Source organism: Thamnophis elegans, chromosome 4 (genome assembly GCF_009769535.1).
Source record: "Thamnophis elegans isolate rThaEle1 chromosome 4, rThaEle1.pri, whole genome shotgun sequence".
In the NCBI taxonomy this organism is placed as follows: domain Eukaryota; kingdom Metazoa; phylum Chordata; class Lepidosauria; order Squamata; family Colubridae; genus Thamnophis; species Thamnophis elegans.
This window is the reverse complement of record NC_045544.1, coordinates 89447559-89474390: the sequence shown is the minus strand read 5'-3', so window position 1 is coordinate 89474390 and position 26832 is coordinate 89447559. Positions and strand designations below refer to the sequence as shown.

General features: G+C 36.5%; 1 protein-coding gene across 1 annotated transcript in view; it reads right to left on the bottom strand.

Moving 5' to 3' along the window:
- Window positions 1-26832, bottom strand: part of ESRRG (estrogen related receptor gamma) — a 196468-nt gene that overhangs the window by 120406 nt on the left and 49230 nt on the right. The window contains 1 exon segment of the mRNA XM_032215993.1: window positions 7206-7322. Within this exon segment, the coding sequence (XP_032071884.1) occupies window positions 7206-7322 (117 nt within the window).

Below are 26832 nucleotides of genomic sequence, written 5' to 3'. Positions count from 1 at the left end.
CAAAAATGCTAATTTTCTTTTTAGCCTGGGAACTGAATATATAACAAATGGGGCTATTCATTAAATCAAAGAGGGGCCACTATACTTTTGTTAATTAAAAATGATGGAATTCTAACAGTTATGTAGTGCAAAAAAGACTTTTGAACCCACAGAAGCTTACATCTTCTAAATTAAAGGAGAAAAATAAATACACAACGTATGGAATAATCACAAAGGAGAAATACATTAGAGAAACATCTGCCCCAAATTAATACATTGTCTTCTCTACAGGTTAATTTGAAACAAAGCTCCTTAATCAGATACTTCTTTTTAAAATATATGTTAAATAATTTTTGCAATATATCAGCAGTTTGCATCTGTTATTCTACCACACCATCATCCTTTTCTTCCAAACCACAAGATTTGTATCAGAATTTAAGTCATTTAGGGAGACCAAATAGAACTTAGATTGTCTAAATTGGTGATTCCCAGTTCACAGGACAAGATAAACTACAATATTAATTTCTATTATTACAGGCAAAACACAAATCACACTATGTGTAAGTTAAATCCAATCATTATACATTCAAGGCTTGTATTTAAAGGCAGATACCTTTATATCTACTTGAAACTAAGAATCCCTTCAAATTAAAAGTGCTTATAATTTCAAAAATGCTGCATAAATGTTTTATTATAGGGAGACAATATAAAAATATCAGCTGAAGTGAATTTCTTCTTTAAAAGTATTTGAAGTACTTTTTCTTGGATATTATTAAAAGCTTGTGCTTTCTCTTCCTCTCCAGTTTTGAAGGCCACAGCAAGTTACTCTTCTTTGCACAACAACTTCTTTTTTCTACTTAGCACAGTACTGTTAATAGTCCATGAAATAAATCTGCCATTGAAAGCTATTATACACAAGTTCTTTACAAAGAGGAAGGGTGGCCATCCCTGGCATAAATGAAATCCCACAATCACTGCATGTTTTGCTCCATTCTTTCTCAGTGCTGCTAGTAACCAGGAGAAGGCTTCTGGATTTACTTACACATAATTTCTACAGCAAATTACACTGGAGCATGCATAACATGTTTGTCAGGAATTACCAATCAGAAAACCTCTATGTTCCATAGGATAATTTGGTCATTCTGTATATAATTTTAAATATCTGGGGAAGTACTTTCTACCCTTGTTTTCCTACACTTAATATTGTATGCATATGCACACAAATATAAATATATCCCTTTTGTTTTAAGTGGTTAGCTTCTCTCTGTGATCTGAGACAAATACATCAGACCAGCTTTTTTGATTGTAAGAAAAACTGGCAACAGAGCAGTATTCCTGGTTAAATTGATTGTACTGCTCATATTTAGAAAACCTTGTGTTCCATTTAGAATGGAATGACAATGCCTGCATATTATTATCCTGTGTGTTTTAATCAGCAGCAGAGCTCTTGAAGGAATTGTGAGGAATAAACAAAAACAGAACTATTTCTCTCCTGTCTCCATGCTGATTGATTACCAAATGAACTTATGGTATACCATCCAATTAGTGAACATGCATCCGTTCTTCAGTTAACAAATGAGGCTGACTAGCCACTAAGAGAGTTCTCAAGAATTTCAATGACAGCAGAGCATAAGTAATTAAAGATAGCAATCATAGATGCTGCAATGCTAATACACATGAAGTATCTTGGCAGCAAAAAAAAGTGTAAATGATTAGTCTACAGTTAAAGCAGCATTGAAAAGACAGACCTCGAAAACCTGATATAGGATGTGGCATTCTTTCATTCTGAGGAACCATGGCAGGTGAAACAAGGCAGTTCATGTTGGACAAAGTCAGAGGTTTAAGCAGAAAAAACTTACAACGTTTTGCAGTGTCTGCTCCCTCTGTCTGTGTTACTTACAAAACAACAGTGTGTGTATGCTCCCTCTGCCTTAACTTAACAGTAACAGAGTTGGAAGGGGCCATGGAACAACTCCCCTCATCCCCAATTCTAAACAATATTTGGCTTGGGCTTGGACTCCTGGTGCTCAACTCAACTTGCCTGTATATTAAGCTCAGAAAGAGGGGTTCTTCACCAGATGCTTCTGCCATCTGAGGTAGGGTAAGGCAGAATGGCAAAAGGCCCATTCATGCTGGCTATTTTTAATTGCTGATCTTGCTTATTTATTATGCATGTATGCATGTATGTCTACATCACTTTGTTTGGTGTTGTTGGTCTTAGAAACAGTTGGTGGAAGGCTGTCGCATTCATCTATTAAATACACAAACACTTGAGGTTTCCATCAATAAAGAAATGTATTTTGGACTAGGCAGCCAAAACAGTAAATCATATAAAATGATTACCCTTTACTTACTCTTTTGGTTATCAACACATGACTCATGATACATTGTTTCAATGCTTTTTTTTTTTTTTTGCATTTACTAACCTTTTCTCTTTCATTTTTATGTTCTCATGTTGTGAGACTCATAGCAACATAGAGGGGTAAACTTTCTAACAAGGAACTTTGTGGCACTCATTTTGACAAAATATTTTCTGGTGGGACCCTAAGACAATCATTCTTGGGGACATTTTAGCATTTTTCAACCTTGGCATCTTGAAGATGTACGGACTTCATCTTTCAGAATTCCCCAACCAACTTTAGATGGTTGATGAAAAACAAATGGTTTTTCTCCCCACACCACAAAGATAGTATAAGATCCAAGAGAAGCCTAAAATGTTAAGAAATGCACAACCAACCAACTCACACTTTTAAGAAATACAAAAGATCAGTGGTGACATATTCAGAAACCATGAAATCATGAAATTGCTAAGCATGGAATTTTATATATGTGGTGCTATGGATGTACACATCTAAACATCCAGAAATTCATTTTCTGACCCTTGATTATAATTGCAGTTTGCATCTGTTATTCTACCACACCATCATCCTTTTCTTCCAAACCACAAGATTTGTATCAGAATTTAAGTCATTTAGGGAGACCAAATAGAACTTAGATTGTCTAAATTGGTGATATAATTACTTTTGGTAATAGCTCAGGCCAAAATACCTATGCTCATAGACTGAGGTTTCAGCATGTTTATGTAAAACTTTAATATCTTTCAAAAATTCATCAACTTTTTTGAAACATTGGAAAGATTTGTTCAGCACAATAGCAATACAATGACAAATATCCTCAAAAACAGCATAATAGGCTGGCTGGCTGGAACATAGAACAGCAGTATTTTAGATATATGCAAAGTATTCCTGTCTGTTGTCTATATAGTATTGGCAGAGAACTTTGGGAACCTAGACATCTGCCATGAAAAGGTCAAAATCTGGCATTTTACAGCAGCATCTGCCTGGACACTGAAAACAGATTGTTACTGTACTTGTTTGGCTTTCGCAAGGCTTCTGCCTTGTTCACACTAATTTCTGTATTAATAAAAATATTTATATAAGTACCATTTTGTCCAATATGCTTATCAATTTTCCACGAAGGAGATACTATTTTTTATGAAAGCTGGAGTAATTCAAGTCTTACAACTATTTTTTTTTAAAGTAAATAGATTTAGGCTGTCATTTTTTATTCATACTGTGCCATCAGCATGTAGCAACTGCTGTAGCCAACATGAAGGTTGCAACAGTAAATTTTATTATAGACCGGTAATTTAATTGAACAGATTTACATTTGAATAAATGGCCTCCTCTGGCATGCTGCATGGGAATATTTTTTTTTAAAGTATACATTTAAAACCATCCTGAGACACAGCTACTCAATCCTATTCTACAATATACCGAAAAAGGATTATAGCAAGAATAAATTTACTTTATTCTCCCTTCTACTATGTTTTGTAAGCACCACAAAGTAGCAGAAATAAGCAGCACATTACAAACTTTCACTGTACGGTATTTCCTTCTTAACTATAATTTAATGACTCCATTTATTTCACAAATATTAAAACATTTAATTTGCTGAACATTGAGCAAGACTGAGTAAAGATTAAGGGTGACATCTCATGTTAGCCCCTGAAACTGGCCCTTAATATGTTATTTGGGTCAAATCTGTAAAACTTAAAAGATAGTTAAGAAATCTCTGATGATAGGACAGATATTCTCAATAAATAGCTTTTTGAATGAATTTCTAGCATTGCTAATGAGCATAAACTAATTAGTTACCAAATATAAAATTATTTCTTTGAGTAATTAAGTTGTACATTGATTCATATTATAATGAGTTTCTTCCACTTCTCTGGAAATTGGATCAAACAATTGTCTCCCTGAAGCTCAGTTAAGAAAAAAAAAATCATGGTAAGATTTGGAAATCAATCATTTAACAAACAAAATAAGCCAAATAAAGGCCAATTCCTGTACATATCACATATTCCTTAAAGCAGAAATGTCCTCAAATTTCATGCTGCCATCTGAAGAGTGGACAATTAGAACCAATTATACATATCTGAGATATCACACTTTAAAATGAAATAAAACCTAAAATAAAATAAAACAAGAATTATTTGTTTTGAGAATCTCCATCAGACTAAAAATGGATATCTGCAGAAGCATACGTTATCAGGTGCCAGCAGCACCTACATAAAGAAGTGAAGTAAAGTTCTCTCAAGGAACATAGGGGATAATTTTTGCCACAGCTATCTTATTGTAACTTCATTTTAAAATTTCATTTTGTTCTCCAAAGATGAAAGAGTTTAAACAGTCAGTGTTTAACCTTCAATATTTCCCTAGCTTAAATTGTTATTTGAAGCTGTCATTAGCCATGCTGGGGGAAAAGAAAGGCATGGTTTTGCACTTATATTTTCAACTGTGAGATGGCGCTTTGTTGTTTGATGATGGGAGATCCCTAATCCCTAGTTTGGGGTGAATTTTCTACGAGAATACTTATCTTGAAGGTAGAGGACAAAAAGCCTTCTATTTACAAAACAAAACAAAAGAGGAACAGCAACATAAATAGCTTGAGGAAAAGATCAGCGTTGATCACTTTCACAAATCTTGGTTACTGAGATGACAGGAAAAAACAAAAACCTATTACATGAAGGGGAAAAAATGGCACTATGACTCAATCTGCACAATGCCTTTTTCCTTCAGCTGGACAAATAGATTTAGCAGTAACAACTGACTGAAAAAGACTCATATCCAGGATGTTGTTCATGTTTGACTTCATGTTAAGCTTCCATTAAAGGTTTCTGTAATACAGTTTCATAACATGAAACAAATTAGGGTTTCCATATGGATGAAGCCCTATCCAGATCTGAATTAAAAAAGCCAAATCCTGAATCTCTTAATGAGGTAGAGTCCCCACTGAATTAGAAAGGAATTTATCCAGCATAAAACTAAAGGCAGCAGGATTTGGCTCACACGACCATCATGCCTGCCAAAGCAACCATACACAAAATGGGTTTATTCTAAGTAAGTATAATCCAATAAGAGTATGTCTGAAAGGGTGTGATAGGCCTAATTTTTCTGCTATTGCTTGGTTAGTCCATGTTTGTTTATTATATAGATTTGTAAGGTCACCCAACTCAGCAATGACTCTACACTCTTACTTGTGAACAACAGTCATAGGGAAATTGGTTTCTGAGGAAAATAAAATTTGAACTTCCATTTCTGAATGGAAAAATCAAACCTTATTTTCAATGCAAACTGCATTTTAGGTAGATGCTTAACCTACATCAAAGCTTTTTGTGTATTTCAATATGGATTTCTCTGAATAAGACTGGAAATTTGTGACACTATGTGAACCAGGCATACATGAACATATACAATTGTATTCTTCTTGAAGAATACAACCTAAATCTCCAGTATTCTGGTTTTTTAAATCTAAACTGCTATTCTATAGCTACATCCAGCAGTAACATCTACTCAATTCAAAGGCATTTCTAAATAAACCTGTAAATGACCACATAGTTAAAATCTGTTCTCATTTTTCTTGCTTTCACCAATACAAAAGCTTGCTTTTTCTCCACTAGATTAAGCACTGTAGAACTGGTGGATCAGAAATAAATACTAAGTTACAATCCAATGGAAGATGAACTGAAATAATGGCATTCTAATATATGACAAAGAAGCAAGTGATGAAAATCATGCCTGTGGAAAAAAAATGGGCCCTAATCTAAGAGGTTGAAGGCTGCTACTGCAGGAAGACAGATGCATTACAAACTACTTTAGAGTTCAAAACCTTAGGTTGACCTCAGGTTGATCTCCCAACTGCTGTGGGAGATGTGTGGACCATATCATACTACCCAAAAGAATACAAAAAAAAAAAATAGTGTCCACTTATTCAATATATTTTTGTATTTTATGGGCAAGTACAATCAAAACATGTCTTAAAATTATAGGAATTGTGTACTGAATTCTTAATAGCTGTAACAAACTGGGTTTCAAAAAGGCAGAGGAACCAGAGATTAAATTGTCAGTATTCACTGGATTATGGAGAAAGGAAGGAAGTTCCAGAAAAATATCAATTTCTGCTTCATTGATTATGTATGTTTGATTGTGTACTCTCACAATTATCTTTAGCAAGTTCTTTAAAAAAATGGGAGTACCAGACCACCTTACCTGTCTCCTGAGAAACCTGTATATGGGTCAAGAAGCAACAGTTAAAACTAGAGATGGAACAATTGATTGGTTTAAAATAGGGAATGGAATACGACCTGACTGTATATTGGAAAAGTTTGTAGTCACAAGGAGAAGGGATGGGGGGCGCGCGAGAAAGGATTAGATGGTTAGATAGTATTATTGACACAATGAACATGAATTTGAGCAGACTCTGGGAGACAATGAAGGACAGGGAAGCCTGGTTTACCATGGCATCACAAAGAGTCAGGCACAACTCAGCAAAGGAACAACGACAAATTGTCTACCTGCTGTTCTAATTTCATTAACTTCAGAAGTCATAGCTTGAGGACTACTTTAGCTAGCTGAGTTTTTAATAACATTATGTACATTGTATGAAGCATTTTCCCTCAGACATTCATTTTAGAGGTATTTCTATTGGATAACAGCATTTCAAAATCTACAATTATATAAATATAATGTTCAGCTGATGTATCAGAAAAAAATATAGTTTGCTTGCGTTAAACTGAAGAAATTTATCTCCATCTCTATGGAACAATTATATTGTTTTATTTTTAAAAAACGATGTCTGAAAATGATACATTGCATTTATCAGATTAAATTATAGTTCTAACAGTGTTTATGAAGAATTCTATAAAAGGGGTTGATCAGCCTTACCTTCTTTCAGCATGCCAACTTTTAGACACTTCATAAAACGACAAGCTTGACAGGATTTGCGTCTGCGCTTTGTGATTTCACATTCATTTGTTGCTGGGCAGCTATATTCTATGTTACCTAAAACATTTAAAGTACATAAAAAGAAAAATCCATTAAGAAATATCAGCTATAATTTTGTTAATCAACTAGAAGAAACACAACTGTAACTGAAAGTCTAAACAAGAAAACCATGAAGTTGAAAATGTTAGTAGCTGGACTTAAATTTTTTTACAGACTTTCTTTTGTTTTTGCAAACAGTATCTTATTCTAAAGAAAACTACAAAAGCAGAATATTAAAACCACATATCTTGACACAGTTTAAAAGTTTAAATGGGGTATTGCTTAGCATATTTTTTTTCCACAAAATAGTAAATGCAGAGTTGCGCACACCTAAATGCAGAGTTGTTATTTTGCTATTGTATGCTTCTCAGGGAAATCTATCTGTTCCTGCAACCTTTTATTCTCCAAGGTTTTGATATGAATTTAGCACCCATATTTGCTTCAGCCATAATTCATGGTGGAATTGTTAAAAAGAAAATCACTAAAGACTTATAAAAATGACATACTGAACTGAATAGTACAAAGCATAATATAAAATCATGAAAGGTAGTGAGATAATCGTTCTCCTATTTCTAGACTTCAGAATCAAATGCTGGAAGAATTTCATTCAACTTATAGAATTCACTGCCATCAAATAAAACAGTGATAATTGCTTAATATGTTTAAAAAGGCCGAGATGCATTCAGGAAGAAGAGAGTTATCGATGTCTTTTTATTAAGATACATTTTTGTAGAGAGGAGGATTAGGTTTGAGAGGCTGAATACAACTGAATATCACCTCCTGAGGCCAAAAAAGCATGAATCTTTTCTTGATATTATATTCTGTTTAAGGAATTCCTGGAAAAAAAATTCCTGAAAAATCTGCACTTGCTAGCGCTTCAGTCTGCTTTAAGAGAGGTTGTCTTGTGTTCTGTTTCCATATCATATGCTAATTCAAGCAGAGGAACAGTATTTTTTAAAGACGAATTTAATTGATTCACTAATATAGGTATTCTTACTGACTTGGACAGATGCAATCTGTGGTAGTAGTACTTCATGGAAAGAATAAAAGAATGCTTTTCCCCAACAGTGATTCCCCATCTTGCTTTAGAAGTATTTTGTTACTTTCTAACCCTTTCCCCTTGTGATTAAGTGCATTAGTATCTTAATGAAAATGCATTCTCTTTATTGCTCTCTTGGGAAGTGGGAGGTCATCACACCAAATGCATAAATTGCCATCAGAGACAGACTAGGCATAATTGCAATTTTGCTGCTCCATGTTTGCTGCACTCTGAGCCTCAAGACGTCCCCTGAAACATGCACAGATTCTAGTAATTAGCATAGAGTATGCCTGGGACCAGAGCATTGATGAAATATTTCAGAGTTAATCACACTTTGTAAACACTGATTTATATTGACTACCTTTCTCCAGACTGATGTCTCCTCATTAAATATCACATTAGCAGGTTGCAGGATTGTACAGATTCAAATTCTCCACAACTGCTAACTTAACGAGGAGTAATACTATGCACAACACTATGTCTGCCTGTTGTAACATATAAATGATGAACTAGAGTTAAAACAATGCATTAAGAGGGAATTCAGTATCTACTGAAAGAGCATAATGAAAAAAATGTGCATTGATGGCATCAAAAGTTTAGAGTGAGCTATGTAGTCTCATGGATGCCCTGATCTCCTATTTTGAAAGAAGCAGTTTACACACACACACACACACACTCACTCTCTCACACACACACACGTTACAGCAATTCTATCCAACACTAGAAATAAAAAATGTATTCTTAAGAACATCTACATCTAAGAGCCAAGGTGGCCATCTAAGAGCCAAGGTGGCGCAGTGGTTAAATGCAGCACTGCAGGCTACTGCTAGATCAGCAGTTCAGTGGTTCAAATCTCACCGGCTCAGGGTTGACTCAGCCTTCCATCCTTCTGAGGTGGGTAAAATGAGGACCCAGATTGTTGGGGGCAATATGCTGACTCTCTGTAAACCGCTTAGAGAGGGCTGAAAGCCCTATGAAGCGGTACATAAGTCTACTGCTATTGCTATTACATAAAATTTAATTTCACTAAATCTAATAGATATACCTGTGTATTTATTAAACATAGCAACACTGATTTAAAATTTACAGTAATGTCTTTGCTTTAGAAACAAATTACAGAATACTTATAACAAACCCTAACAATGCATTCTTCCCTTTTTCCTGCTTTGATGGCTGGACAGATAGATAGGTAAACAGAAAGACAGACAGACAGACAGATAGACAGATGAACAGGCAATCCTTTGGCAGTGAAGATATTGCTTTGATGTTTGCCTAAAGTAAATTTAAATAATTTAAATGTCTTATTTTGATCTTTGTAGTAAGAATTAGACATGATATTTATATGTATACTTATCATCATCTCCATCTCTACTATAATCATGATGACTGTTAGTCCCTCCACACAATTAACGAAAAACAAAATCTGACAGAAATTACAACATCTGAAGAAGCCATTTAGGCTATTAAGCCCAAATCACTGTTCAATATTGGAATCCAAATTAGAACATCACAGACAGATGGCTTTCTAGTTTGGTTCATCATAACCTACCATACGTTAAGTGAGTTCACCATAGACCTACCATTAAAAGGAGGGTTTTTAAATGACATTAAACCTAAAATCTCCCTTTCTATATCTTAAATCCATGTGCATGATTATCAGTGGTTAAAGATGTTGAGCTTATCAACAGGAAAGCTGACAGGCCTGCATTCAAGAACCAAGCAATGTATCACAGGTTGAGCTCTCATTACTTGTCCCAGTTCCTGCCAACCTAGAAGTTAGAATGCATGCAAATGTGAGTAGATAAATAGGTACCACTTTGGTGGGAAGCTAACAGCTGGTCACATAACTATGGAAGTGTCTTTGGACAATGCTGGTCCCTCAGCTAAGAAATGGAGATAAGCACCAAGAGAAAATCTTTACCTTTATATCTTAAATCCATTCATTCCAAATTCTGTACTCTGAGAGAAAACAGATCTTGATCTTCTTTAGGTGACATACTTTCAGATGTTTAAAGAGTATTGTTATATCCCTTCCTTCTTTCAATTTTATACCCAATTCCTTCAATTTCTCTTCCCATGGTTTGTTGTAGGAAGCTTGTACTTTCATAATTCTTAAGAAATTAATTCTTTGTTAATCATCTCTAATGTTAATCTTTGTTAATCTTCTAATTACTCTGAATCCTTAAAATGTAATGTCCAAATCTGGAAATCATACTCAAGTGGCACATGATAAAAGCTGAACTTAACAGAATATAGTAGATGGGTTAACATATTGAGAATAGTGCATTACAGGTAGTTCTCGACTTACGACAATTGTCCCCAACATTTCTGTTGTTAAGTGAGACATTTCTTAAGTGAGTTTTGTTCCATTTTACGAATTTTCTTGCCTCAGTTGTTAAGTGAAATTTGCTTCCCCTTTGACTTTGCTTGTCAGATTGTCGCAAAAGATCTCACATGACCTTGGGACACAGCAACGGTCATAAATATGAACTAGTTGCCAAGCTTCTGAATTTTGATCACATGATCCTAGAGATGCATGTAAAAGTCATAACTGTGAAATATGGTCCTAAGTCACTTTTTTCAGTGCTGTTGTAACTTCAAACAGTCTCTAAATGAACTGTTGTAAGTCAAGGACTACCCATATTCAGATGAAAAATGGACAAAGTGCTTTAGATTTGGTGGGGGTGGATCCTCATTGTCCTTTTCAATAGCTTCTTAAAGAATGAATCAATAGACTATAGTTTCTACAGCTGTAATATAGCTATATAGAGCTATATAGTAAATTATTGCATGAGAAAGGACAGAAGTCCATGCTAAGTTCAGTAAGGACAATTGTCCTTGAAAGTCTTCCTGGATATATTTTTTTCTTGATGTTCTATAAATGAAAAAAGAAAACTTGTACTAAAAATGTGCTGTTCAAGCACCCTTTACTATTATATCAATTTTAATTAGAGTTCACATTTCAGGTACACTAAAAATCAAAGGTTCCTTTTAATATTTTTCTTTCTTTTTTATTATTAAAAATGTTTGTAGATTTCCAGTTCAGCCAGATATATACAGTATAGAGTTTTATAGAGCTTTTATGGCTTGGCATTTTCCCTTAATGTTTTCAAAGACAAAAACAATGGGATCTGAGAGAGAATATTTTTAATCAAATATACTATATTATTTGAAGGGAAAACTATTAATGATGGAAACTGGATTGTTTTTCACGTAGTTGGGAAAATGTTCTGTAAGGAATAATAACGTATCAGCCTGGCAGCTAGGGCTTTTTAATTTAGGAAACTAGAATGACAGTACAGTTTATAATACCTTCTGATTGGTCCTTAGAAAACTTATTTAAAGTTCTTATTTAGTTTTCAGGCAATATAGTTTTCTCATTTACAAGCTTACATCTAACTGACTGAAAGAACAACAAACTACGTGTAACTGAAGTGCAAGGGCATAATTTGCATTTTTTTAATACTTTGGCAACAAAATACTCAGCAACATAAAATATAGTGTGATGTTTTAAAATGAAAATTCTTGCTTCATGCAGACAGTGCCCTGAAGTAAGATTCATGTCAGCCAGAAGTTTCTATACTTAACTCACATGATACTGGAATGTTTATAAGTGCTTTTGTGGGCTTTCTAGCAATACTACTAAACATACAGCTTTAAAATAATACAACCAGAGGTAAGCTTGAGGAAACAAATAAAAATATGTTAACATGTATTCAATCTCTCTAAAAGTGCCAAAATAAATAACATTTCATGTACCTTATGATAAGCTTTCCTCTCATTATGGGCCATAAAGTCACTGTTGACTATTAATGACCATAGCTCTTTCCCAATATAAATGGCAAAGTTACTATTCAGATCAACGTAAAAGCAATCCTAAAGGATGCTGACTTTTAGATAATGAGGAAGGTAGGTCATTTCCCTCTGACCCACAATTATTTTATAAATGTGGTTACATGGGTGTGTGTATATGTGTATTGAGGGTGAGACACTTTAATTTTCTTTTCGGAAGTAGCCAAGTTTATATAAGGATGGCAGAATGAGGGACAGAGGGAGGGAGGGAGGGAGGATACTATCCTCTCCTATTTTATGTCTAACTGACAAAGTCAGCCAGTATTTGAAGGAGGATATGTTTCTAGACTATATGCTGAAACCTCCCTTATCATAAGCCACTTGGAACATTATGTTATTTTAGGTTCCAGAACAGCTCAGTTTACTAGGCAGCTCATTAATTCTCCTTGATCTATCTTGGCTATCAATACTTTCTGTGATAAAAAGAAGTTGGTAAAATAGATAAGGAAGTTATCCATATTAGAATGTAAAGAAATTTCTTTCACTACAAAGGCTCCAGTAATGAAGTCAGCTACTATGAATAATGTATGTGTGAATTTTTTTTTTTAAAAAGGGCTTTGATAACAATGTTGAAAGCCTTAGTGCCACATTAGTTAGATGTGTGATAAAATAAAATAAATGAAGCAGTGCTTACATTTAATTAGTGAGAAGATGCTGGATCATGGATAGATTGCATCAATATCTTACACTTTTTGTACTAACAAATGATATGAGAAAGGTATGCCCTCAAACAGGAAGAGTATGAAAATAAAGCATGTTCAAGCCATATTTTACCTTTTAACTGATACCCATTCAAGTTAATATCGCTAGAATTAATAGTATTAAAATTATTGAAAAAATGTGTAAGGGCAAAGTGTAGATTTGGTGATTTGCAACACTAAGATTGGGGCTAGGCAAATAATTAAGTACTTCACCCTCATATAAACAAAGAAATTCATAGTTATTAAAGGAAAATATCCCCAAATATTTGAGTGCACTTCACATAATTACAGAATGTATGAAATGGAATAGGACAGCAGAACTGGGTAGTCAGCACAGGAATCCATTAAACAATCTCCAACAGCTGGCCATCCAGACTGAAAACCGACAGTGAGGAAGATGTCACCATTTACATGCAGATTGTTCCATCACTGCATGAAAATTATTAACAGGAAATTCCTACAAATTGTACAATGGGTAAATTAGAATCCCATTGTACAATTACAATAGCAACTGATTCAATATGCGTGGAGAGGCTATCCTTATCTACCAACCGCAAAGTGTCCCATGAGACTCTTATTTGATTAGCTCAGAAATAACCAGGGGATTCTAAAAAAAGCTCAAAAGTATAACCATTCATGCCACTAGGCAGAGAGAAATTGGCACTTGAGCAGCAGATAATCAGAGGAAGAAAGTAGCAGTGAGTGTGTATGACAGGCCTAATATTAAGGTATGGTGGAAAATATTGTCCTATGTCTAGCTAAAATAAGATTAAATTCTCTATTTCCCTTCTGGATATGAAAGGCTCTATTTCCCTCCTGGATATGAAAGGCCACTTCTGCCTGGGAATTATGGTTATCTATGGCTTTTCGAAGTTTTTGTTTCCTTCTGCATGTCCACCCCTTAAGTCTTTCTGATCCTCAATTTGAAGAGTATTTTTTTCCATAATCTGCGTAAAAGAAACATATTTTCTCCACCTAGGCAACTTTAAGATAGGTGGATTTCAATGCCCGAATTCCCCAACCAGCAACTTTCAATGTTGTCAGGGTGCCAAAGTGCTGATCTAAGGTAACCCATGCAGATGTTTCTTTTAGATTCTACCCACTCTCAAAGGAAACTTCAAGATACAGATTGTCCCAGGGGGGAAATCAACTTACCTTCTCTACCGGTTCACAAATGTGAGCACACGCACCACCTCCGCACATGTACAGGACCTTCTGCGCATGCGCAGAGCATCAAAAACAGGACGTGATGATGTCAGGGAGTGTGGGCAGAGTCTCCCACCACCACTGGTACCGGTTCACCTGAACTGGATAGAACCAGCTGAATTGCATCACTGGGTTGTCTTCGACTTACAACCATTTCTTTAGTGAGCATTCAGTGAGCATCTCTATGGTTATGTGATCAAAATTCAGATGCTTGGCAACTGGTTCATATTTATGATGGTTGCACTGTCCCTGGGGTCATGTGTTTACCTTTCGCCATTTCGTGACAAGCAAAGTCAATGGAGAAATCAGGCTCACTTTACAACCATGTTGCTAATTTAACAGCAGTAGTTCACTTAACAACTTTGGCAAGAAAGGTCTTAAAATGGAGCAAAACTGACTTAATTGCCTCACTTAGCAATGGAAATTTTGAACTCAATTGTGGATGTAAGTTAAGAACTACCTGAATAGATAAGCTATAAATATCTATTTTTAGGATATATTTTCTACATAAATATTATGTAAATATTTTTTTATTTAATATCCTGCCTTCATTATTTTTATAAGTAACTCAAGGTAGCAAACATACATAATATTAATGCAGACTCCACGCTATCAGTAGCATTTTGCTAGCAGTGAAGGAAAAAGACTAAGGTATAACAACCTCAAAACACCATAAAAACCATGGAATAAAAACTTCCACTTTGTCCATTTCCTCTTTCTCTTCATTGTGGGGAAAATCTGAATCCAACTTTAGTCTAGATTCCACTTTGACTAATATTGCTTCCTGAAAAATTTCTGAAAAACCAAGAGATTGCTAAAGACTGTGAAATAGGCAAATCTATTTTTCTGAATATTTAAAGTCATGGGCAGAACAGGTGGCACCTAGGGGCACATAGAACCCACCAGGATATATTTTCTGGTCCTAACAACCCTCCACAATGGATGTAGGGGGGGAAAGTGTTTTACATTTTGAGACATTTAAAGGGGTTTAAGGGGGGAAATTGGTACATTATGTCTTGCAAAAACATGCATTTTATCCCAGCTGTGTGGATAATTGGTTCAATGCTAAATGATACACAATTTTTGTATATATTTTATTTATTTATTTATTTGATTAGTAAATAATGCTTTGAATGTATGATACCCCTACCCTATTCATGAAAGAAGATTTTCAGAATCTTTTTTTTTTCAGTTTCCTGCATGAAGAACATTATAGTTGCTTGAAGGAGTAAGCTCTTTAAAACTAATGTGAACCAATAAGTAATCCCATAGAGATTGAATAGCAAAGAAGTGTTCTATTTAGATATATGGGAATATCCTGAACATTGGGGGAAAATGTTATTTAATAATAAGAAAGAAAATATACACAGAAGAATAATTTACACAATTAAATAATTTACAATCACCCACTTGTTTATGTAGCAAGATGATGCCAGTCCCAATTTGAAAAATGCTGAACTAAATAATAATTAGTGAAATAATTGACATTTACTGTATTACTGGTAATAGAAATAATACTTATCATTTACAAATTAATTTATTTATAATAACTTATAAATTATAAATTATCAGCTAATCCTTTGATTCTTCCAGAAGTTTCATTTACAATCTTAAGGGACATTCTTAGGGGGGAAATAGACAGATAGCAATTTGTTCTTTAGCTATAAAAGCTTCACAGATAAGATGAAATCTAAATCAAGTGCCTGCTGCCTAAATCAGAATTTAAATATTTAAAGAACATATTTAAATACCTCTAGTTAGATTAATGATTTGCAGTACATTAAGCCAGTTCAATGAATTTCAACAGGACTTTTGGTAGCTAAGTGGCTATGAGGATTAGTATATTGAATGTATGATGTATCTATACCAGTGGTGGGTTTCAAAAAATTTTAGAACCTCTTCTGTAGGTGTGGCCTGCTTTGTGGGAGTGGCTTGCCGGCCATGTGATTGGGTGGGCATGGCCAACTTGTAAAATGTGGTGAAACTCACTTAACAATGCTCTTACTTAGCAACCAAAATGTTGGCTCAGAAACTCTGGCATTTGAAGCACGCAAATCTTAAAGCTGTCAAGTTACAAGACTCTTGCACCCCTAATCCTTTAGAAAAAAAACTCCAGGGGTATTCAAACTTGAAAGCTTTAAGACTTGTGGACTTCAACTCCCATAATTCCTCCTCCACTCATGTAGGCTCAGGAATTCTGGCATTGAAGTGTGCAACTCTTAAAGCTGTCAAGTTACAAGACCCTTGCACCCCAAATCCTTTAGAAAAAAACCCCAGGGATGCTCAGACTTGACAGCTTTAAGACTTGTGGACTTCAACTCCCAGAATTCCTCCTCTTGCTCTTCATCTTGATGATGTGCAGATGGGTGGGGGAGGGAGCTGGAACCGGTTCTAAACGGCACTGTAGATTTGTGGAACCTCTTCTATAGAAGAGGTTAGAACTGGCAGGAACCCACTCCTGATCTATACAAGGGCTTTTTTTATTTATTAGATCACTTGTTTATATCTCATTTGTTCTACAGTAATTACCGAAAGCTTAAAAGTTTAGAAGGAGGAAACATGTTTAGCAGTTGGTTAATCAACTTGGAGAAATAGGGCAAGACAGGCAAAACAAAACTCTCATTTCTTCTTTAAAATATTCTTGGAAGGAAATGCTGATGCAATGAGTTTTTTAAAAAAACATGTAAGGAAGGTGAATAATTTAATCAGGTAATGATGAATTCAGGTTACACTTTATGTCAGGTTCATTGGACATCTGCCATGTTTGTATTGAAGCCAAGAATGAAGTATGGCCTTTTCTTTTATTTAAAAATATTAGTTTAAAAAATCTGCAAACCAAAAAAACTGATTTGATTTTTTACGTTCTTCGAGACAATCTTTTAGTCTTTACAGCATATTATCAACTGGTCATTGTGTAAAATGTAACTTTTGGAAGATATAAAAAAATTTGAAGACAGAAACAAAATATTTTCCCTCATCTCAAAGGTTTTTTTTTCTTTTTCCTTCTATTCAATCTTATCACAGATTTCTTGGCAAGGTTTTTTCAGAAGTGGTTTGCCATTATCTCCTTCTTGAGAGAAAGTGATTGGCCCAAGGTCACCCAGTTAGTTTTGAACCTAAGCAAAGTTGCCAGGCATCTGCCAAAACTCTCCAATGTCTAAACTCTATTTTAATTGATCCACTTCTGAATTAATGCTGATATAGAAAATGACAATTATAAATCCACAGTTTACACTAAGTTCAGAGTAGCATCTATTTCCCATTATCACATCTCAATTTGTATCTAACAATTGGCTTAACTTCCTCAATTGTGACTTTCTAAAATCAGGTTTTTTGCAGAATAGAATTAGTTTCCCTATGACTTGAAGAATATTTCATGATTAATAATGGACTCATCTTAACTAATCCATGCAACATTTTTAGGAGTTTCTGTCCCATCTTGTATCCTTAAAATGTATTATATTGTATATCCCATGATACAGCAACAGAACAGCAATATAGACATTTAAAAAAAAAAAAGGTTCTGGGGTTTATTTCATCCCTTTCAGCCTGGATATCGTTTCTCCTTTGCCCTGGATATCATGGCTAGAGTACCCAAAGGAAGGAAAATTTTCCATTGTTCACAAGAACTTGGTTTCTCAGTAGTCTAGGGAGAAGCAGGAGGAAAACTAAAGAATGGAATTTGAGGAAAGGGAACAAGTATAAACTAATAACATTTTTCCTACCTCAACAAGCCATGGTGGGAGAGGGTGGATCTAAATGATTATAGAGTTTCTCCAATTTAATATTGGAAAATATGGTAATCACTAAGATATGACCAAGCTGAACTCAAGCGATAAGTCAAATGTGTCATCAGTCATGAGACCCTTCATGCCCACAAGTAATCAAAGTCCAGACCATCTTGAATTCCTTCTACTCTTATCTCCTGCTAATTCTCTTGGCTGACTTTTGATTACCACCTGTCGGCTGTGACCAGGGGGGCATTTGCCCAGGTTCGCCTGGTGCGCCAGTTGCGACCCTACCTGAACCGGGAGGCTCTCACAACAGTCACTCGGGCCCTTGTGACCTCTAGGCTGGAATACTGCAATGTGCTCTACATGGGGCTGCCCTTGAAGAGCATCCGGCGACTTCAGCTAGTCCAGAATGCGGCCGCGCGAGTGATTGTGGGTGCACCTCGGTTCGGCCACATAACACCTATCCTCCGCGAGCTGCGCTGGCTACCTGTTGATCTCCGGATGCGCTTCAAGGTGCTACTTACCACCTACAAAGGCCTTCATGGTAGTGGATCTAGGTACTTGAGAGACCGCCTCCTGCCAATTACCTCCTCACGACCCATTAGATCGCATAGATTGGGCCTCCTCCGAGTTCCATCTGCCAGTCAGTGTCGACTGGCAACTACGCGGAGGAGAGCCTTTTCAGTAGCAGCTCCGACCCTTTGGAACGATCTCCCCGTGGAGATTCGTACCCTCACCACCCTCCAGACCTTCCGCACAGCCCTCAAGACCTGGCTATCCCGTCAGGCCTGGGGTTAAAGATTATATTCCATCCCCGCCCGAATGTTGAATGAATGTTGCTTTACTCTTTTAATTATGTATTGTCCTATATGTCTTTGTATGTTTCCCCTTCCTATATAAGTTGTAAGCCGCCCTGAGTCCCCTCAGGGAAAAGGGCGGCCTATAAATAAACTTAACCTAACCTAACCTAACCTGTTAGTACTTCAGATTATTATACAGAGTTTAAGCTTGCAATAAATATCTACACCCATTTGAACTGTCTGGATCTCTTGTTTCCTTGGAAGTTGACATTAATATATATCTAAGTGTTGATGTCCTCCCACCCCCAATGATGTTGTCCACATCTTTCTTACTGCTGTTGCCAGTGTGCTGCTCCAAGAATGTGGTATGTGGTACATGGAGATAGGATTAGTTTATGTCCATAGCACGTAAATAAACAAGTGAATGAATACATAGAACTAAATTTAAACAAGATGAAAACTAATGGGCAATTATGCTGAAGATTTTGGCTCAGTTTGTGGTCTGCCATCAAATTGCCTTGCTTTGCCTTGAGCTCTATCAGTTTGGTAGGAACTAAAATGGTAGTCCTACATGGCAGGGTGCAGATTAGCTATTCTGGGTAGGGAAATCAATTGGTTAGTTCACTATGGAAACATTGGAGCCAAGATTCATTTTGAGTATGAATAATACAATTAAGGACAAAAATTGGTTCTATGGAGTTACTTTAGACAATAATGGTGTCTTTTGTCTATGAAATCAATCAGCAGTGTCTCACACCCACAGAACAGAACTAATCAACAGTAGCATAGCAGGAGAAATAATCTCATACAGAACATAGTGAAATACACTGCATTGGCTTATATCTTGTTGTCATCATACCTAGTATATATTTAGCACATGCTTTCCATGCAAAAAACAACAAATTCTATTGTTAGCATCTCAAGGTAAGGTTTGGAAAGAAATTTGCCTGTAAATCTGGGAAATTATTTGGTAATTACGATATACCAGTTTGAGTTATTCAGATATTTGGAATGACATTAATCAGCATTCTCTTTACACCTGATAAAGATATATGAGAATTATGTGAGATGGCTGCTGTAAATGATATAACATTATATAACAAAATAGCATTGACAGGGTGTTATCTGATTAACAATAATGTATCTTCCCAGATTCCCATCTCTTAGGGATGTTACCAGCCACGGAACCACTGTCTTTTCTTGCATGAAGAACAACATTGCCTTGCAGCCAATGAAGTAATCCACATGCAAGACAACAAACTCTATCAGTAAGTTAATTTAATTCCTCTAACGCCACAGTCTTTCCAATATATCAGCTTGCAAACACATGAAGGGTGATCACAGACTCACAGAGCTTAAATGGGGCAGCACCAACTAAGATGGAAACATTTTTCTACTTTCTACAACATAGTTGCCAGTGTACAAATCAATGAGTTATATGACAATACTTTCTGACTGAACTGTAACAATGGGCTTAAATAGGACTAACCTTGAAAACATCCTCAGATTTGCAATTGATGCAAAGATATAGCACAAAGAAATTAATTGGGATAGATTGTATGGAAAATACACATACAAATATGGATCATGTGGAAAATACAAATTTTGATTGTTCTGACTCACTGTTCCTATGCTTTTATGCATGAGCTGTTCATGTCATGCTTAATAAATATAGTACTTGGATTGTCAAAGAACTATTATCTCAGTAGGGAAATTTGTTTATTGATGAATCAAATTCCTTCTCTTCTCCTATGTAGGTTTCCATTTGTCCAACATTCACAAAACTAATGATGGTCCTCTAATTAAAACAAAAAAGAGAACATCAGAATTGCCAAACGATAAACCAATTCTAAAATGCCTGCCATCTGTAATGATTAAGTAGTTTAATGAAGGCAATCACAACAGAGATAATTAAATATCCATATACCATATATTTTATATGGATGAGAGTGGTTAGGAAGAACTAAGATTATGGGTGCATAGAAAGTGAACCTACTGGTAACCATGGCTTTATTACCTATAAACTAGACATTTCACTAATCTCAGGTTGGCAAAATGATAAGGTACAAATAAAACAAATAAATATATCAATAACATGGACCATTAATGGCATTACAGAGTTATTTTATTTATTTATTTATTACATTTTGTATGCCGCCCACTCTCAAAAGAGACTCAGAGTTCTCAAGCTCAAAACCCTTCTCCCTGAATAAGCTTCAAACAATGGTTATGTGTCTAGCTATTTCCCCCTACAAAATTACCAATTTTGAGATTTTATATCTGAGGCGCCTCAAGCTGTGGTAAACTTCAACAACGAGGCCTAAGCCCAAAGACAACACAGGGATAGCCAATTGAATTCAGTTGAGATATCTAATTGAGTTAAATTCTTTATTTGCTTATACCTAAATGATAGAATTTTACCAGAGTAAAGCTATAACCTATACACTGGGAAATTCTACGCTGAGGCTACTCTGACCTTTTCCTTCCCATTCAGTTCAGGTTTATAAACTCTCTTGCCTTGACCCCCTCTGTGAAATGTTCTGCCTTCCTCACCCATTCCTTTTCCAGCTGCACATTCCATCACACCAATTCATCCAGCATAAAAATTGTGCAATATATCTGGATGAAACTAGATTGGGGAAAACTTGCCCTTTCTTTCTTTCTTTTTCTTTTTTCCTTTCTTTCTTTCTTTTTTCATTCATTCTTTTTCATTTTTCATTTTTCTTTCTTTCCCTCTCCCCCTTCCTCCCTCCCTCCCTCCCTCCCTCCCTCTCTCTCTCTCTCTCTCTCTCTCTCACACACACACACACACACACACCAATTTGGCCAATCAACGATAGATTGGTTTTAGAGCATCTGACAAAAGTAGGAACAAGCTACCATGACGTTTAAGAGGCTGATTAGAAGATCAGATGTTAAGTCTGCTATGAGAACTGTTCCATTTGGCATGTTACATGGTATGTAAACTTATCCATTGGCTTTCATGATACAAGGTTATTTCCCTAATTATTCATCATTCTGTTACTTCTATCGAATTAGTCTTTTAACATGCCCAAAAACTAGAATATATCTGTATCATGATTTGCTACTGAAACTACTGTCAACTTTGGTCACTACAACATACAAAGTCATAAGTTCAAGGATCACTTAATTAAGTGGAGCTAGTTCTATGGAATTAGCATTCTGTAATAAAGGGACATCTTGCTCTGTTATAATTCTGGGGCATTATGTTTTGTGCTTACTCCCTGAAAAGAGAAAAATTGAATTTTATTTACTTCTTTATTTAAAGCATGCCATTTTTCAAGTTACTACTGAATACAGATAAAATTGACAAGCTATAAAAATCAATGTACTATTTTTAGAACTTGCTAGTTTTCACTTTTCTATGATGTGATGTCATCATAGTTTGGGGTAAGGTATAAATTGAGAGGAGTAGCAATACATTTTGAATAAATGGGATTACAATCATGGAAATAGATGCAAAAAGAGAAAGGTGAATAATATATTGCCTGTAGGAATTTTGGGTTACAGGATGCAACTTCATATCCTTTAATTTTGGGTTAAAGCATACAACTGGCCTTGATATAGACATTCTTTTTGCTGTTATGATAGGTCATAGTAAATTTGGTTCATTACTTTTGTTTTTAGAGAAACAAAAGTTGACAAAATCCAGGCAATTAATTTGGCATAAACTATTACAACTCATGAGCCTTGATGGGATCCTTGATGCTCTCTGAACTTGGTTGTTTGCTTACCAAAGTTTCATTGTTCAACTAGAGATCATCATACCAGTTAATGTCTGTGAGCAATTAACCAAGTTCAAAAAGCATCAAGGCTACAACTTCATTCCTGAGCGAGCTGTCTGTCTGTCTGTTTGTCTATCTGTCTGTCTGTCTCTCTCTCTCTCTCTCTCACACACACACACACACACACTCACTCACTCACACATAGACATTAGTTAAATAGGAATAACAATCAGATGATTCAACTATCTTTTTCACCTTACACCCCAAACTATAAAACAATAGTATAATCGCATGCTTTTAAAAATTTTACCATAAATACATGAACTAAAGATTTCATACCCTTTATTGAACACAAATTTTATCCATAAAAAAAGAGAATTCAATATGTTTCATGTTATTCTGCACTTACTATGCTATAACTTGGGCTCAAGCCTCTAATCACAATGCTATTATTTCTATCATTGAAGATCAAAACTTTGTCTAGAATAACTAGGCAGACGTTTCTCCAAGAAGTCTTGCATTAATTTTCAGTGCTACATGGTCATTGGCTTTTAGTTTTAGAACTGCGAAGAAATCTTATCCAGACCGGTTTGGATTTGGATTTGGATTGTGACCTGTTTTGTGCTCTGTTTTATTTTTGATGCCTCTGCTTGAATTATCAAGAGCAACATGTTCTCTGCAGGGATTTTCTGCAGCTTAGCGGGGAGAAATCGTAGCTCAATGACAGAACATATGTTCTGCATTCATAAAGTCCCAGGTTCAATGCATAGCATCTGTAGCTAAAAGTGTCAGGTAGCAGCTGATGGCAGATATTTCCATGAGCCCCTGGATAACTGTTGCCAGTCAGAGTAAATAATACTAGGTTAGATGGGCAAATAGTCTTAAGGAAGTTTCCCAATATTTCTTTTGTTTTGAGGTTTGTTCTGTTATTTTTCAGGGTTAATGTCTGATGGCCACATTAAAAACAATCTTATGATTTTAACTGTATAATTATACAGAAGATATACTGAAATCCATAAACATGTATTAGACTGTCAATATTTGATTAGTGGCTGGAAAATTCTAACTTGGTAGGCTTACCAAAATGGGAAAGTAGGAATGCAGAGAATGTAAACAGTATGTATTATCAAGAGACACTATGAGAGCTAGAGATAAAAGGAAATCTTTTTTTCTCTCTTTTGTGACAGTGGCACTGAAAGACAACATGAAGGGTGTGAGAACTGACCAGGTTTAAATGGCCATTCAGAACATTAGCTAAGAAGTTTTCAAGTAGTGTACACACTACCATTTCTTGCAATACAATAAAGATATATTTAGCAATATTTTTGGGAGCCTGGAGAACATTTTCTCTCTTGTTACTGTTACTTTATAACTAAACAGAGAGCAGTAATTTTCATTAGTAATCATGTCCTAAAGCAGTGATGGCGAACCTATGACACGCGTGTCAGTGCTGACACGCGTAGCCATTTCGGGTGACACGCACATGCTCCCCAAACTTGTTTCAGCGGCAGCTCTCAGCCTGGGCGGCAGCGTCACGCAGGCTGTGGAAGGAGGAGGAGGAGGAGGAGGAGGAGGAGGAGGGAACCAACCAAAGAGAGGCTTTTACAGGGTCTGCGCCCCACAGCCAGGATCGTCCTTGTGCCTCAAGCCACGTTTCTTCCTGCAAAGCCCTTCGGGCAACCCGAGAGTTCCGCTTGATGCCAGAAGGGCTTTGCAGGAAGAAACGCGGCTTGAGGCGCCAGGAAGGTCCTGGCTGTGGGGCGCAGACTCGGTAAAAGCTCTCTTTGGTTCCCTCCTCCTCCCCCTCCTTCCACAGCCTGCGTGACGCTGCCGCCCAGGCTGAGAGCTGCCGCTGCCGCTGCCGCACAACTGAGGGAGGGAGAGGGAAAGCAGAGGTAGCCTCAAATTCCACCGTTGGGACAGGGGAAAGGGCTTGTCCCTCAAGAGTGGGGGGGGATAGAGGTGGGAAGAAGGGGCCCGGCCTGTCCCCAGCGCCCCCCACAGACGGATTACGGATCGAACGCTTCTCTCTCTGCAGCCTTTTTCTGCAAGTCCCAGCTACTCAGCGGGGCATCATCATTTCCGGGGGGTTGCAGTTTTCCAGCTCAGATATCAGGATCCGCCGGGATTAAGTGGGAGAAAACGCCGCTGGCCGAGCGGAACAAACACATCCAAAGATTAATCTTATTTTACGAAAACACAACTTCCAAAAGTCGATCGTGGCCTCCGTCAAGAAGCTCTTCCCCCACCCCCCACCCATTCTGGGGTCTTGGTGTCCCTCGGCTAAGATCCACCCTGGAAAGCAGAACGGGGGCAGCCCTCCTGTAATTCTGGCTGGGTTAAAGAGCAGGGATGGAGGAGCCATATCACACCTTCATTCAAAGGGTGGGGAGGGGGAGGCCCGATAAAGTCCCTCCCTTGGGGTGTCTGAAGTCCCAGCTGAAGCAGCCGAAGGAAAAAAGATAAGCATCCGTCGCTGCCCAATGGCGCTTGGGGTAACCCCGCTGGGCAGAGCCAGTCGAGGCTCATCCTGCAAATGAGGGTTTCCTTTGGGGAGGGCCAGGTGGTTTCAAGCACCCCAAACAGCCACCCTCTCTCTCTCCGTCCCCCTTCCTTTGCTCCTGGGGCTGCAGAACTTTCCATGGGCTCAACAGTAATTGAGTAAAATTCTAAGCCACTGCTTTTTGGTTTTATTTTTTTTAATATTTATCAGTCTCTCTTTTAGTTGAAGAGTTGAAGTCCACAAGGCTTAAAGCTGTCAGGTTTGAAGACCCTGGGGTTTTTTTCCTAAGGGTTAGGGGTGCAAGGTTCTTGTAACTTGACAGCTTTAAGACTTGCACGCTTCAATGCCAGAGTTTCTGAGCCAACATTTTGGTTGCTAAGCAGGACCGTTGGTAAGTGATACTGATAATAATATCAAGGGCAACATACGAAATCGACTGATGAACAAAGAAGTTACTAAGCAGCTATGTTAAATAATTTGTTTTTGGTTTATTAAATACAATTATATTGCAATTATATATTTTTGTAGTTAAACTATAAATTGCGCAAAATTATGTTTTGTCGAAGTGACACACAACGCGAGTTATGCTCGATTTTTTGCCGATTTTTGACACACCACGCCAAAAAGGTTGCCCATCACTGTCCTAAAGAGTGAAGCAGGAAGCAACTAAACTGAAACTCTACATATTTCACATGGGATCTTATTATTGGTTTATTTATTATTATTCATTTAAAAAAACGATTTTTATCACCTAGAGTAACAAATCATATCCTTAACGAAACTGCACATCATATCCTTAAGGAAATCTATCTTACCTGATGATGCGAAAAGACCTAGGAGAGAAATAAATAGTACTTGTACCTCTCTACAAAGCCTTAGTAACACCACACTTATAATACTGCATCCAGTTTTGGTCACCATATTATAAAAAAGATGTTGTGACTCTGGAAACAGTGCATAAAATAACAGCACAGATAATTAGAGGGCTATAGGTGAAAACATATGAAGAATGATTAAGGGAATAGGGTACTTCTAGTGAAAAGAAGGAATAGGGGTGACATGATAGCAGTGTTCCAATATTTGAGCGTTGGTGATCAACTTATTTTCCAAAGCACAGAAGGCAAAACAAAAAACAATGGATGGAAACTAATCAAGGAGAGAAGCAACCTAGAACAAAGGAGAAATTTCCTAGCAGTGAGAACTAGTGAAGCGGCTTGCTTTCAGAAATTGTCCGTGCTCCATCACTGGAGACTGGATAGCCATTTGTCCAGAATGGTATAAGGCAGGGATGTCAAACTCGCATCATCATAGTGGTGTCACATGACGTATCACAACTTTTTCCCCCTTCACTAAACCAGTCATGGACATGGGCATGGCCAGCACGTGATGCATCCAGTCCATAGGCTGAGAGTTTGACAACCCTGGTATAAGGCTTCCTGCTTATGATTTTTCGCAATTTCACGTAAGAACTTCCCTGAATTCTCACAATATTTCTGCACTTTTACTTATAAGATGTCTGAGCTAGCATAATTGCTTGATGGTACAAGAGCCATTTTTTTTTATCCCATCATACCCTTTAATACTCAAGCTGTATCTTTTCTATAAACAGAACTACTTAAGTTCTGAAATTATGTTATAAATAAAACAAAAGAAATCACACAATAACCTGATTTATATGGTATATAATAAGCTATAACATACCTTATTTTATTTTGACTTAGTCGTTATGTGATCCTAATGATTGATCTTTATAAGGTATGCTTTAAAGCTTAACATCTTGTGGAAACGAAGACAATGGATGAATGAACAATGGCAATGAACTTAGCACAATGTACAAACATACAGCTGTACTAGTATAACAGCAATCACTACAAATATTTTAAAACTTAGCTAAAATATGTAAAATTACTTACAAGGCTTATTTGCTAAACTAGCATAAAAGAAGTA